The sequence below is a fragment of the Ostrea edulis genome, chromosome 5, assembly GCF_947568905.1.
Source record: "Ostrea edulis chromosome 5, xbOstEdul1.1, whole genome shotgun sequence".
Taxonomy (NCBI): Eukaryota; Metazoa; Mollusca; class Bivalvia; order Ostreida; family Ostreidae; genus Ostrea; species Ostrea edulis.
In genome coordinates, this window is record NC_079168.1 from 83,231,964 (window position 1) to 83,246,532 (window position 14,569).

General features: G+C 37.2%; 1 protein-coding gene across 12 annotated transcripts in view; it reads right to left on the bottom strand.

Annotated features, from left to right (window-relative positions):
• The window catches only part of LOC125649105 (myosin-I heavy chain-like), a 72,238-nt gene that overhangs the window by 21,771 nt on the left and 35,898 nt on the right, over positions 1-14,569 (bottom strand). For all 12 annotated transcript variants that reach the window (XM_056166523.1, XM_056166522.1, XM_056166521.1 and 9 more), the window contains 10 exons: positions 13,719-14,498; positions 10,793-10,909; positions 10,436-10,660; positions 9,342-9,473; positions 8,899-9,057; positions 8,318-8,388; positions 7,863-8,052; positions 4,647-4,741; positions 2,745-2,832; positions 1,301-1,702 (listed from right to left, as the gene is read on the bottom strand). In XM_056166523.1, the coding sequence (XP_056022498.1) occupies positions 1,301-1,702; positions 2,745-2,832; positions 4,647-4,741; positions 7,863-8,052; positions 8,318-8,388; positions 8,899-9,057; positions 9,342-9,473; positions 10,436-10,660; positions 10,793-10,909; positions 13,719-14,498 (2,259 nt within the window). The remainder of the gene's footprint in view (positions 1-1,300; positions 1,703-2,744; positions 2,833-4,646; positions 4,742-7,862; positions 8,053-8,317; positions 8,389-8,898; positions 9,058-9,341; positions 9,474-10,435; positions 10,661-10,792; positions 10,910-13,718; positions 14,499-14,569) is intronic.

The following is a 14,569-nucleotide window of genomic DNA, read 5'->3' on the forward strand; positions in this document are numbered from 1 at the left end:
TTTGAGATATCCAAGGATTTGCGATAACAAGGATAACACACACACAAAATAGAAGTGGTTTGGACTGGCAACTCTATTTACATATTCCCGATAACGAAGATTAGCTGTACATGTATTAAAAACACACATACAGCTTTGAATTCAAGCAATACCAAGAATATTTATCCTTCATACAGGAATAATGCTTCTAATACATCTGTACAGTAGTTCTTTTCACACAAAAATTCAATTACAGATATATTTTTTTACAATTCCATTCATTTCTTCAGAATATTTTTCAAAGGATTATTTACAATATCTAATGTTATTAAATAATGAAGATTTTTGTGATCAACCATTGCTCTCAATTATTCACACATCTTTGCTAGCCAAGGGAGTACTCTACAATCCTTGGCACAGATGTAATTCACAAAGAACTGAAAATGTGTGCATTAAGATATTTAGTGAAAAAGTCAACTGTTGTGAGAACTCTCCTTTTAATAGTTGTAAAGGGCAGCATTGCATGTACTTGTTGATAACATAATAAAAACAAGAAATAAGTTTTAAACCAAAATCTTAATAAGAAATATGTGCAACAATGTAAACAACTATGGACCATTTGTAGTATATATCACTGCTAGCATCTCAAGAGATGAAAATCTAGTCAGATTAAAAAAAAATTTTGTTAATTCAGTAACTTTTACCTCCACAAAAACCTTTACTTGAAAGCCTTATAATAATGAATGCTTCCGCGCTTGGTTTGTTTACAATAACATTAACACGTGCCAGTGTTTATATACCGAGTTGACCAATGATTTGCAAACCTACAGATGCGTTAATACCCTACTGAGAATGCTACAGTCAAATAAACATTACCTACCCTAAAATATAATGACCATAAATAATCCGCGATACACTATTTCTCAGTTTAAATTTCGCCAACAGCACGCAATGTTTACAAACAAAACCCACGCTATCTTTCGTCTAGACACGCTATCGTTTCAGACATCACGTGACTTTGCAAATGTAGTTCGCATTGAAATTGGAATTTTTATTTGATTTGTTTTTATTTTTTGTGAAAGTTTTTATATGTTAAAGTAAATCAATGTGATAATTTTCATTTGTTTCTCATTAACAACTTTAAAATGTCGTAAATCATTAAACAGTACAGATATTCATACGCCATTACAAAAAGCGCGGGATTTTTCCGCGGAAGCATCGATAGTCTGACACCTTCGGTCGCGTAAACTTTTCAGCTGACTCAGTCATACACGCTGACTAGATGCCGTTCGAGCAAAGCTCGACGCCATAAAAATCATACCTTTTTCTTGAGACTTTCATACTCTGGTTTGAGCCAAGAGGCATGGCCTGGAGAGTAACTAGCAATCAGGTGACCAATATCTTCCTTCTGATTGGTTTCGAACATGAAGCACCTCTGTTGACAAACAACCTCATTTTTCAGCTCCACAGTCATGTAATTGTCGTTGGGATCTATGCTGATGGACTCGATCTCCGAGTACATGAATCCATACATGACATTCTTATCCTTGGCACGAATGAACTTGAGACCGTCCATGTTGATAGCCAGGTGAACGTCCCCCATGTGTGCCCACATGCCTTTGTTGTGGATTTGGAAAAGCGTGCAACCGTAGAGAGGGAACTGTTTTACACAGGTCAGGTACCAGACCATAGCCTCCAGCTCTGTCTTACCCTTACCATAATGCTGGAATAACACAGTGTTTATGGAGATTTACCGTAATGCTGGAATAACACAGTGTTAACTGGGAAAGGGTTATTAAGCATTCATGGCACCCAACAACTTTTTCGCATTCTACCCTGACTAGGACTGACTCTCTTTCACTTTATTAAAATGTCTCAGGCTAGTACTCTTAAAACTGAAATCATTAGGTTTTAGTTACTCTGAGATCCATAGGTGTCAGTTACTCTGAGAGACAGATCCATAGGTTTCAGGTACTCTGAGACTGAAATCATTAATGTTATCCTGTGAGCTGTGAGACTGAGATCATTAAATGTTACCCCATGAGACAGAGATCATTAATGTTACCCTGTGATATGAGAGACTGAGATCATTAGATGTTACCCTATGAGCTGAAAGACTGAGATTATTAGATGTTACCCTGTGAGACTGAGATCATTAGATGTTACCCCATGAGACAGAGATCATTAATGTTACCCTGTAAAGTGAGATAATTAGACGTTACCCTGTGAGGTGAGAGACTGAGATCATTATATGTTACCCTGTGAGACTGAGATTATTAGATGTTACCCTGTGAGACAGATTATTAGATGTTACCCTGTGAGACTGAGATCATTAGATGTTACCCTGTGAGACTGAGATCATTAGATGTTACCCTGTGAGACAGATCATTAGATGTTACCCTGTGAGACTGAGATTATTAGATGTTACCCTGTGAGACTGAGATCATTAGATGTTACCCTGTGAGACAGATCATTAGATGTTACCCTGTGAGACTGAGATCATTAGATGTTACCCTGTGAGACTGAGATTATTAGATGTTACCCTGTAAGGTGAGAGACTGAGATCATTAGATGTTACCCCGTGAGACTGAGATCATTAGATGTTACCCTGTGAGACTGAGATTATTAGATGTTACCCTGTGAGACTGAGATCATTAGATGTTACCCTGTGAGACTGAGATTATTAGATGTTACCCTGTGAGACTGAGATTATTAGATGTTACCCTGTGAGGTGAGAGAATCTGAATGAGATCATTAGATGTTACCCTGTGAGCTGAAGCAATCTCCTCATTCCAGTCCCTTCCTGGCTGAGCTAACACTCTCTTACACAGGAACAGTTCTGCCTCAGAATACCTTCAAAACATCAAAAGAATTAGATCACCCACTATTACAAATATATAATCTTTATTTTCAAAGTCAGACATAATGACAATGAACATTAGCTATTTACGACTTGCAGGGATGTTGGCGCTAGAAGGTCAGGTGGAAATTAAAGGTAATTCACGCTAAGGGCTGTTCCAGAAATGATCAAATGGGGGGGTCGGGCGGCAAATGATATTTTTTGTGTGGGTGGTCGTATTTTTTCATATTTTAATTGGTCCGTGGTTGGACTGTTAAAAAAATATTTATTATGGGTAGTGGGTAGTTTCTATTGTTTTATTTTGTGCCACGTGGGTGTTGAGTTTTCAGAATATTTTTATTGTCGCTCTTGTCGTGTTGGTTACAAAACGTCGGAGGGAAAATTGAAAACGTGCTTTCGAAATCGGAAGTAACATAGAACTATTCGAGTTGTCGCTCTTTGCAGCGCATAACTTTCCATTACGGCACTCTTCAAATTAGAGGCGCGTTTAGTAGGGTCCCTTTGGACATGATGGCGCAATCTCTACCCAGAGTTATCGTTCCCGCTACGCTCCACTAATACATCTGTCAACGTCTAAAAAGTTATATCAAAACGTACAAAAACTAACTTAGTATATCGAACTGCAATGATAATATCTGAGCAAATCAAACACTTCTCTGAATTTTTTAAAATCAGAAGATGGTAAATATGAGACACCTGAGCGAATTAGAAGGTTTATATAAATATTCATTCATTCAATAATACTAGTATAATCATGGAATTCGTTGTTTTTGTGAACCTATTTTAAGATTTAAAGCATAAAACTTAAACTTATAAAAGTATTATCCATGATGCTATAGGTATAGGTAAGTTTTGTCAAGAATCTTCACATTTAGACGTTGACAGAGGTGTTGTAGCGCAGCGTAATACGCCCTCTGGCGAGAGATTGGTGATGGCGGTGAACTCTCTTCGGTAGATTATTACAGTTTACAGTGCATCGATTTTGGGAATATTTTGAAACCAATAGGTATTCCGTTTTCTAATAAAAAATAGGCAAACCTTAGTTGATTTATACGAGGGTACCGATGCGTTATATTTATCAGTCGGTGTGATGGTGATATAGAGGCCTCCGGGCGCGGGCTCCATTAGAAGACGAACGATTCGTGGAAAAACATATCCATACCCATTTCATGATAATAGCATCGTTTGGACTCCCAATCTTTCCAACATTCCCGCCATAGATGCCTTTGATTGTTGATGTGACATCGTTTCTTCAGAACTACTGTGATACAATGTCGCACAGGCATTACCGTGTCATTGACTAGAATGTTTGTCCCGAAAACCTCGCGAGATTTGTACCGTTTTCATTTTTAAAAATATTTTTGTGGTGGGTCTGGTTATTTTTTTTTTTATTAGATGGGTCATTGTTAAATGAGTTTATTAATTTGATGGGTCATGGGGTAATTTTTTATTTTTTTTTATGGGTGCTTGGTATATACAAAAGGTGCCTCCCGACCCCCCCCCCCCCCCCATGTATTTATTTCTGGAATAGCCCTAAATGGAACATGTACTAAATTGAATTATTCCTCATTTAAATCATGTGCTGTGCATTGCATTTTTAGTGAAACACTGACATCATGGATTTCACCTATGCATATGGGTAATATTAGTGAAAACCTACTACTTCTTGGTTTTAAGTTGATTTAAAGGAAGCCAAATCTGTCATTATTCCTTTCTATTTTCAAGTTACCCGTAGTTTAACCACGCATTGTATTTCCCTAGTGTTTGCCTTGTTGCCTGATTTCAGGTAATTCCAGGTAAGCCTCACCTATTATCTCTCCCCTCTTCATATTCCCCACACACGACCTGGGCCTGAAGTCCAGCTAGCTGTAGGGCTACTTTATCAGACACCGGGAACTTATCCTGGAAAAAAAGAATATATTTAGCACTGTGTGAAAAAGGATTCCCTCCCTCACATTGAGACAGTGCTGCCTCCAAAATAGCCAGCATGAAGTCAACTTGGGTCACGCTGTGTAAGTTAACCCATTATCCCAGCAATTTGACAACCAATTTATCATTTGATTGTTAGCATATATTTTTTACTAATGAGATGCAGAAACTTGTAAATACAGCTAGGCATTAAGGTAGTGATTGCATGGGTCATTGAAAATTAATTAATCTATGAATTTTTTTGATTTTTACATATTTTGTAGTATCTGTAACTCATTATGAAAGTATCATATGGTTTTCACAGAAATTGTGACGCTACGGTTGTCATAGTAATCCCTCTTGTCGATTTTTGTAATAAATGACACAGGTATTTCAGGTGGTGTTTAAAAATGATACAAAAAGAGTAAGTCATATGAATTTTATATCAAATTGAAGTTAAAGCCTTAAATAATATAATTTGTATTAATATGTTAATTTATTTTTCATATGAAGTAGAAGCAGGCCTGCTTATGAGCAATTTCGCAATTTTTAGAAGGCAATACGCAAGATCGTAAATACCGAGTTAGCGGAACTCTCTTGTAAAGAAGTCTGGAAAAGTGTGTCGATCTTGGGCATTTTTTGTTTATTCAAAACATGGCATCGGAAGACGATTTAACTTCCATGTGCTTTCCACAATTAAAAGCATTTTTAAATGAAAGGTGTGTAAAAACGTCTGGATACAGGAAAAATGAACTTCTGAATTTAGCTCGTGAAGCTATATATTTTGACGCAAGCTCTTCTCAGCTTTGGGAATTTCCTGGCTGACAGCAGTGGGAAAAATCCACCACATTTCAAAATCTATCAGTTGTGGATATTTCTGCATATTATGTTTCTTTCTTGAATCATTACTACAGTCTACTGCAATGCAATGATAGTACACCATTGTTAAAATCGGGTGAATCGATCACGACAAAAGTTGCAGAACTGGTATTATTTACCAACATGCCCAAATTCTCGCATACTCTGGGTCTCGCGAGACTTTGAGAGGGGAAAGTAAAATTTAAAACCAAGACGGAAAAAGTAGTCGCGATCTTGCGTATTATTCACCAAAGCAGACATATTTTCACCCCTGAGAAATAAATGACCAATGATTTTTTTTTAGTTTTAAATACGTTTTCATATATGTCAGTAGGAATTTTTCCTGAAAGTATCAATATTGGTTTTCAGGTTTACTATGGTGCTATGATCACTATAGTTATCCCCTCCCCCTCCTTACATAAATGCTGCAGGTGATAATTACAATAGATATGCATCTTACATGTATTTATTTCAACTCATATTAAATATAAATTGTTTTGATGTTTATTATTGAATTTATTCCACATAGAGTGATAATACTGTTGCTTTGGAGATGTTTTTATTACTTTCTGTTGGAAATTACTTGTATATTCATGCTCTGGAAGTCTATGTTAAAAACGCGGGAAATATAACCCATCCGATGTAAACTGTGCCTTGTGACGTCAATACCGGCAACGTCTTTGTTTTTTATTTCTCTCTTCAAACCAAGCAATTATCAAACAACAAGAAAACTTTCTTCTTATTTTTTATATTATAAGAAATAACTGAACTAATTGAGAAAAAGATATTAAAAGCAAGTGCTGCTTTTCAAAATACACACTTTTTGATTTCTCTTAACATCCACGTTACATAGTAGCATTTTTGATTGATGTGCACTAACACCATATACATGTTATGAAATTCATAGAAATATATATTATGATTTTAATAGGCCTTGTGGTTTGTGAATTGAATTTATGTGGTGTAAGGCTGAAAATTAACAGGGGGGGGGGGGGGGGGGGGGTTGGTGGTGGTGGTATATGTATCATGGAGACTTAGGAGGGCCTAATGACTATTATTTAAAAGATTATTAAAACATAAGGGATTTTTCATTTCTACTTATTTTATTTGTATATTTCTAAACATATTTTCACTTCACCCTGGGTCTGGTTATAGCTGACAAGTCTTTGTTTCCATTGCCTGTCATTATTACTGATGCTTAAGCGCCTGACATATTCCGGAATCGGAAACGAAAATAGTCTCTTTTTAGATACTACATGAATAAACCACGTGATGCCTTGCAATCACTACCTTAAGTAAACAGATACAGACACATACAGATATACCAGTTGTACCAAATCAGCATACAGAAGTCTGGACTATACGAAGCTGTTCGTGACCTCTTTGATGTATGGAGTTGTTTGTGACCTCTGTGATGTATGAAGTTCGTGACCTCTGTGATGTATGAAGTTCATGACCTCTGTGATGTATGGAGTTGTTTGTGACCTCTGTGATGTATGAAGTTCATGACCTCTGTGATGTATGAAGTTTGTGACCTCTGTGATGTACAGAGTTGTTCATGATCTCTGTGATGTATGAAGTTCATGACCTCTGTGAGGTACGGAGTTGTTCGTGACCTCTATGATGTATGGAGTTGTTCGTGACCTCTGTGATGTATGAAGTTTGTGACCTCTGTGATGTATGAAGTTTGTGACCTCTCTGTGATGTACAGAGTTGTTCATGATCTCTGTGATGTATGAAGTTCATGACCTCTGTGAGGTACGGAGTTGTTCGTGACCTCTATGATGTATGGAGTTGTTTGTGACCTCTGTGATGTATGAAGCTCGTGATCTCTGTGATGTATGAAGTTTGTGACCTCTGTGATGTACAGAATTGTTCATGATCTCTGTGATGTATGAAGTTCATGACCTCTGTGAGGTACGGAGTTGTTCGTGACCTCTATGATGTATGGAGTTGTTTGTGACCTCTGTGATGTATGAAGTTCATGACCTCTGTGATGTATGAAGTTTGTGACCTCTGTGATGTATGAAGTTTTGTGACCTCTGTGATGTATGAAGTTCATGACCTCTGTGATGTATGAAGTTTGTGTCCTCTGAGATGTATGAAGTTTGTGACCTCTGTGATGTATGAAGTTCATGACCTCTGTGATGTATGAAGTTCATGACCTCTGTGATGTATGAAGTTCATGACCTCTGTGATGTATGAAGTTTGTGACTTCTGTTATGTATGAAGTTTGTGACCTCTGTGATGTACTTACTGATATAACCTGTTGTACTGCCTCAGCATACAGAAGTCGGTACTCCACCGGGTCATTAGGGATCTCTGTGATGTGTCTGAACACCCTCTTTCTAAGCATGATTACAGCATCAGTGCCACCCAGGGCCATCTTGGGTCCTTTCTTGGACAACGTCTCATACTTACTGGGCTGGGAGGCTAGCTTGTCACTCCTTTAGAGGAAACAAGGAACATTCTAAAGACTCGTTACAAAACAAGAAACATTGGAAAGACTTGTTATAAAACAAGAAATATCTAAAATATTTGTTACAAAACACAAAATATTTTCCAGATATTTACAGAACGAGAGGCACTTGAATGACTTGTTGCAAAATGAGAAACATTTTACAGACATGTTATTAAGCTGACCAATTGGAATCAACCTCTGTATCTGTCTATATATCATCAATTACTCAGTACAAAACAATCCATACTTACATTTCCCAGGCTGAGAGGATGTCAGCCACAAATTCATATGTTCTGATGTAACGATCAAGGTCTGTCGATACCTACAACAAACAGGAACCGAATTTCAGAAAATGATAACCTTATTTTTTTTTCATGGAAAGTTATGTTGCATATAATAAAGGTATTCCCAAATTTCCTCAGAACATGATGTACAGTATCCTGTAATTGAAATATTTACTTGAAATCTAATTTTGAAATTATTTGTGGCGGTGTTTAGGTTAACTAAATCATCTTTCTATCGGATGTTATGTTAAATCCAGACATTGATAAAACCTATAACCTGAATTATGAAGAAAATCACAAACTTTAAATTTCCAAATACAGAGGATTTAAACATCATACAAAACCTAATTTAGTCATTACCGTAACCACCCTCAATGTCACAGTCAAGGTGCTACCCTCCAACTGTTGTGAAGGGATGATGAACTGATCAACAATATTATCGAGATGGGAAGACACATATAAGTCTGAAGTCTCGGACCCAGTACTACATCTGACCTCAAAGAGGGCCCATCCCTCCACCGACTGTAGGACCCAGTATTACATCTTACCTCAAAGAGGGCCCATCCCTCCACCGACTGCAGCCCGATCTTCTTCCGGACACTCTCCAGCACATCTTCTGATGTGTCACATGGCATCACACCCACCGCTTTTGTCTTGCCGTCCATGAATGAGATCTTACACACCATCGGACTCAAGTGTGTCATGCTCTGAGATGAAACAAAAACAATAATGAGAGATTAACATTGTATTTCCACATGTTTTTGCTTTTACAGATAAAAACCACATTAAGTCTACTTGTAAAGGAAACTACCATTGGAACTCTTCAATAATGAAGATAAGAAAAATAATACCAGAACTTCATTTCATCCTGTATATCAGTTTGTATGTATGCCTTGAACAGAAAACTTAATAGATGATTGCATAACTGTTTCAATAGATCTTATATATCTACATGCATTATGCTGTGTGACTATCTACATTAAAAACTCACCATAATTTCTGACATGGATGGGGGAATTTTGCGGGCTGTGGCCCGGGTCTTGGTAAGATGTTTGTGACACTGGAGGGCATGCTTCCCCACAATGCTATCACTGCAGCTCAGCTTGATGTAACTCATGAGATACTACAAATACAAGGGAGGTAATCTACAATTCTCCACAATGCTATCACTGCAGCTCAGCTTGATGTAACTCATGAGATACTACAAATACAAGGGAGGTAATCAACAACTCCAGTGGAGATCATAATATGTCATTGCAAATGTCTAACAGGACAAGAAGTTTATAGACCGAATCTGAGAATGCAAGAATTCGATTCCACATCATTGAGGTTGCAACTTGAGGCTAAGATGGTACAGTACTCCATTCCAAATTGTACTAAAATACAACCCCATTAACTTCTCCTAGATCCACCACTGTCTTTTTGTAATGAAAGAATTCATTGCCCACTGTATCATAATTTTACCTGTGATAATCTAAAAACTGGCAATCTTGTTTTATTAATGAAGATTTAATCTTTGTACCATTTCATGAAATCACAAACTAATGAAAATTGAGTTCTTTTAATATTTTCTAGTGCATATGTTTACTAGGTCATAAATAGTTTGGGAAAATTTCTTGCAAAAAAATCAACATCAAAAAACAAAATCTATATACAGTAATTACTATAACGATAATCTGTATATTACCTTATTATCACGACAATTTATATATTACCTTGTTATAACGACAATCTGTATATTTTAAACTTGTTATCACAACAATCTGTATATTACCTTATTATAACGACAATCTGTATATTACCTTGTTATAACGACAATCTGTATATTACCTTGTTATAACGACAATCTGTATATTACCTTGTTATCACAACAATCTGTATATTACCTTGTTATAACAACAATCTGTATATTACCTTGTTATAACGACAATCTGTATATTTTAAAACTTGTTATCATAACAATCTGTATATTACCTGTTATCATGACAATCTGTATATTACCTTGTTATAACGACAATCTGTATATTACCTTGTTATAACGACAATCTGTATATTACCTTGTTATAACGACAATCTGTATATTACCTTGCTGAGAGTTTTACTAGGACTGAAAGCGGCTGAACACAGACACAGCACCGTCCAAGTCGACAGAAGCCATGGCCGCTCAGGGTTATGCTTGGTCTGTCTCACTAATTGACAGAAAATTTCATCACGTAGCTCAATTCGCTCTATACCAGACTTGACGTACTTCTGTACAATCTGTAGGGCAACGTCGTCTTTCACTTCATCTTTAATGAACTTTGTGATTTCCTACATTAAAATGAATACACACCTCTTGTTAGAAAATCTACACATGAGCAACGCAGAATATCTGTGATGTTAATTACAACATACGAGAAAACACAATAAACGGTGAAGTGGCTTTAGATCTGGCAGACATACCTTGAAGAGTGTACAGGCGAGATGGAGGTTCTCATTGTCATGGATCAGGATGTGGGAGGATGGAATTAATCCATTCTTACAAAAAACAAGCATATCCTCCTTACTCATCATCTCCTTCTATAAAACAATGACATCACGTTAATTTCACGTATAAACAAGTCCATGACATTGTAAAAAACAATGACATCACGTTAACTTCATGTATAAACAAGTCCGTGATATTGTAAACAACAACAAAGCATTACGTTAGCTTCATGTATAATCAAATCTGTAAACATTCTGTAAACAAGAAAAAATCACCACGTTAGCTTCATGTATAATCAAATCTGTAAACATTCTGTAAACAACAATAAGAGGCCCACAGGCCTTATCAGTCACCTGAGTATTAGTTTAAAGTATCACTAGTCCAAAGGGCTACGAAATCTAGAAAAAAAATTCCTGTTCTGAATATCTAAGGGCTGTTCCAGAAATGATCAAATGGGGGGGTCGGGCGGCAAATGATATTTTTTTGTGTGGGTGGTCGTATTTTTTCATATTTTAATTGGTCCGTGGTGGGATTGTTAATAAAATATTTATTATGGGTAGTGGGTAGTTTCTATTGTTTTATTTTGTGCTACGTGGGTGTTGAGTTTTCAGAATATTTTTATTGTCGCTCTTGTTGTGTTACGTCGGAGGGAAAATTGAAAACGTGCTTTCGAAATGCTGCTTTCGAAATCGAAAGTAACATAGAACTATTCGAGTTGTCGCTCTTTGCAGCGCATAACTTTCCATTACGGCACTCTTCAAATTAGAGGCGCGTTTAATAGGGTCCCTTTGGACGTGATGGCGGCGAACTCTGTTCTGTAGATTATTACAGTTTACAGTGCATCGATTTTGGGAATATTTTGAAACCAATAGGTATTCCGTTTTCTAATAAAAAATAGGCAAACCTTAGTTGATTTATACGAGGATACAGATGCGTTATATTTATCAGTCGGTGTGATGGTGATATAGAGGCCTCCGGGCGCGGGCTCCATTAGAAGACGAACGAATCGTGGAAAAACATATCCATACCCATTTCATGATAATAGCATCGTTTGGACTCCCAATCTTTCCAACATTCCCGCCATAGATGCCTTTGATTGTTGATGTGACATCGTTTCTTCAGAACTACTGTGATACAATGTCGCACAGGCATTACCGCGTCATTGACTAGAATGTTTGTCCCGAAAACCTCGCGAGATTTGTACCGTTTTCATTTTTAAAAATATTTTTGTGGTGGGTCTGGTTAGTTTTTTTTTTTATTAGATGGGTCATTGTAAAATGAGTTTATTAATTTGATGGGTCATGGGGTAATTTTTTATTTTTTTTTATGGGTGCTTGGTATATACAAAAGGTGCCTCCCGACCCCCCCATGTATTTATTTCTGGAATAGCCCTAAGCTAAATTCCATCATTCAGCAAAAGTATAAATTAACAAGATGTGTTCTTAAATGCCCTCAAAAGTGCCTGTAGTCTATTGATGAAAGGCTTTGCATAATATATGTAACATTAACACAATATGACTAAGAACAAGGTACGATTGTGTGCACAAAAAGGCCCAAAAATTTCTGTTTTAAATGTGTCTTGAATGAAGCTTGATCTGTGTTTTAAGTAAGTTAAATATAATGCCAAGTATACTATCACAACTGAAATCAAAATTGTTGATTATTTGATAGCATTATCAAGTCATAGATAAGACTTCCCCGCCTTTTTTTCAAAAAGACCTTGATAACTTAAATTGGTTTGTGTTTAATATGACAGGAGCGTGAAGTTGGCATAAAGATGCAATAATGCAAAAATCAATGGGAAAATTCATAATTTTTAGGAGGGGAGGGTTGGTTGCCTATAGGTACATTCCTTTTTTTTTTTTATTTACAAATTTTAGTATCTAATAATAACATTCATAAATATATTCACACACATAGTATAATTATAATATTATATCAAGGTTGACATTCCTTATTTGAATGCCAGATTTTGGAATTACAATTTTTTTGGCCAGATGACTGTAGAAACTGTACCTACTTCTTTGGACCCGTCCTAGAGTCAAAATTCTGGGGTTGCAAAATTCACAATTTTGGTACATCCTTTCTTGCTTTTCCTAAAGATGCAGTTAGTCTTTACACTGTACCAACAAACCTAATGAAGTCTTTCAAATGACAAAGTCAATAATAATTTTGGCTCCACCTTGGAACCAAATCTTTACCCCCTAGGATCATGAAATCTAAAAAAATTTTAAAGCGCTACCTGCTTTTTCTAAAATTCATTTGATTTCAATTCAGTATCAATAGCATTAAAGAAGATATTATTTAAATGTTTTACACATAAATACTATATACCAAGTTTGGCCCTGCCCTGGAGTCAGAGCCTCTAACCCGTGGATCATGAAATTTACAATTTTGGTAGAGGCCTTCCTACTCTATATCACTATGCATTTAGTTTTTCTTATACACGTGCGGTTGTAGAGAAGATTTTTGAAAATTGGTCAATTTTTGACAGTTTTTGCCAAACCTCTAAGGCCCCAGGCGTGCAAGAATCCTGGAATTTACAATATATGTCCCTTTTGCCAAAAAGATGTTTCATACCAAATTTGAAAAGAATTGGAATGGTAGTTATCAAAAAGTTAAAAATGTGCAATTGTTAACGCACAAAGGACGATGGACACAGACCAATTGCAATAGGTCACCTGAGTTTACTCAGGTGATTTAAAAAAATCATCATGTTAAATTCATGTATAATCAAATCTGTAAACAGCCTGCGGAGGATTGATGAGGAAGGATCACAGTGATTCCTATGTTGTTACAATCACGGCTTTTTTTTATCATAAGGTATGACAATTTTCAATTTATTCTGTAAACATACAGACCAAAATCAATATATGCCTTTAATTTGACTTCGATACTTACCGCTGAGCTGCTCTTTCTCTTGAGATTCTTCATGATGGTGCCGCCTCCAGTATCTTTAGGATGGTCAATGAAGTACTTTTCAGCGTACTCCAGGAAGTCATGCTCGGTGTCCATCTCTTCCTCCTCCTGTATGATGCTGTTCCGTGACTCTCGGTGTGTGAAGTCCCCGTTCAGGTTGTACATGGTACTAATTCGCTTGGCTCTCAGCTGAACCATGTCCTCGGTGGGGCCCGACATCAATGTGCTCAGCTTCTTCTGCATTGTGGGCGACAGGACTTCTACATTGGACGGTGGTCGGACATCACCGTTCTGGATTTTGATAGAGTTCGGTCTTCTCCTGGTAACCATTCCGGTTGGGGTGGGTGGAGCAGGTATAGTAGGAGGAGGGGGAAGAATGGGTGGGGCCGGTAGAGGTCTGTTCACATTTGTGATTGGCGGTTCTGGCATTTCGTCTGACAACAGCGGTGGTGGGGGACCTGGTGGAGGTGGGGGGACCGGTATGGTGGGTGGGGGTGGTAGAACTGGTGGTGGAGGCACTAAAGCATCTGTTGAGGTTTCAAATTGATCCAAAACATTCTGCATATCCATGATCTCTGCCATGTTTTCAGCATATGAGGATCTGGACCCAAAAGTGTCTGTTGAGGTTGACATAGTGGGTGAAATAGGAGACACCACTCCTGGTGGAGGTGGTGGTGGAGGTGGTGGTGGAGGCACTCCTGGTGGAAGTGGTGGTGGAGGCACACCTCCCTCTGGTGGTGGTAGAGGTGGTTCCTCCATTCCCTAAGATAAAAAGGTATACAATCATTTTTATGTTCACTCTGCATCACAGTGAACAGAACATACACAAGGAC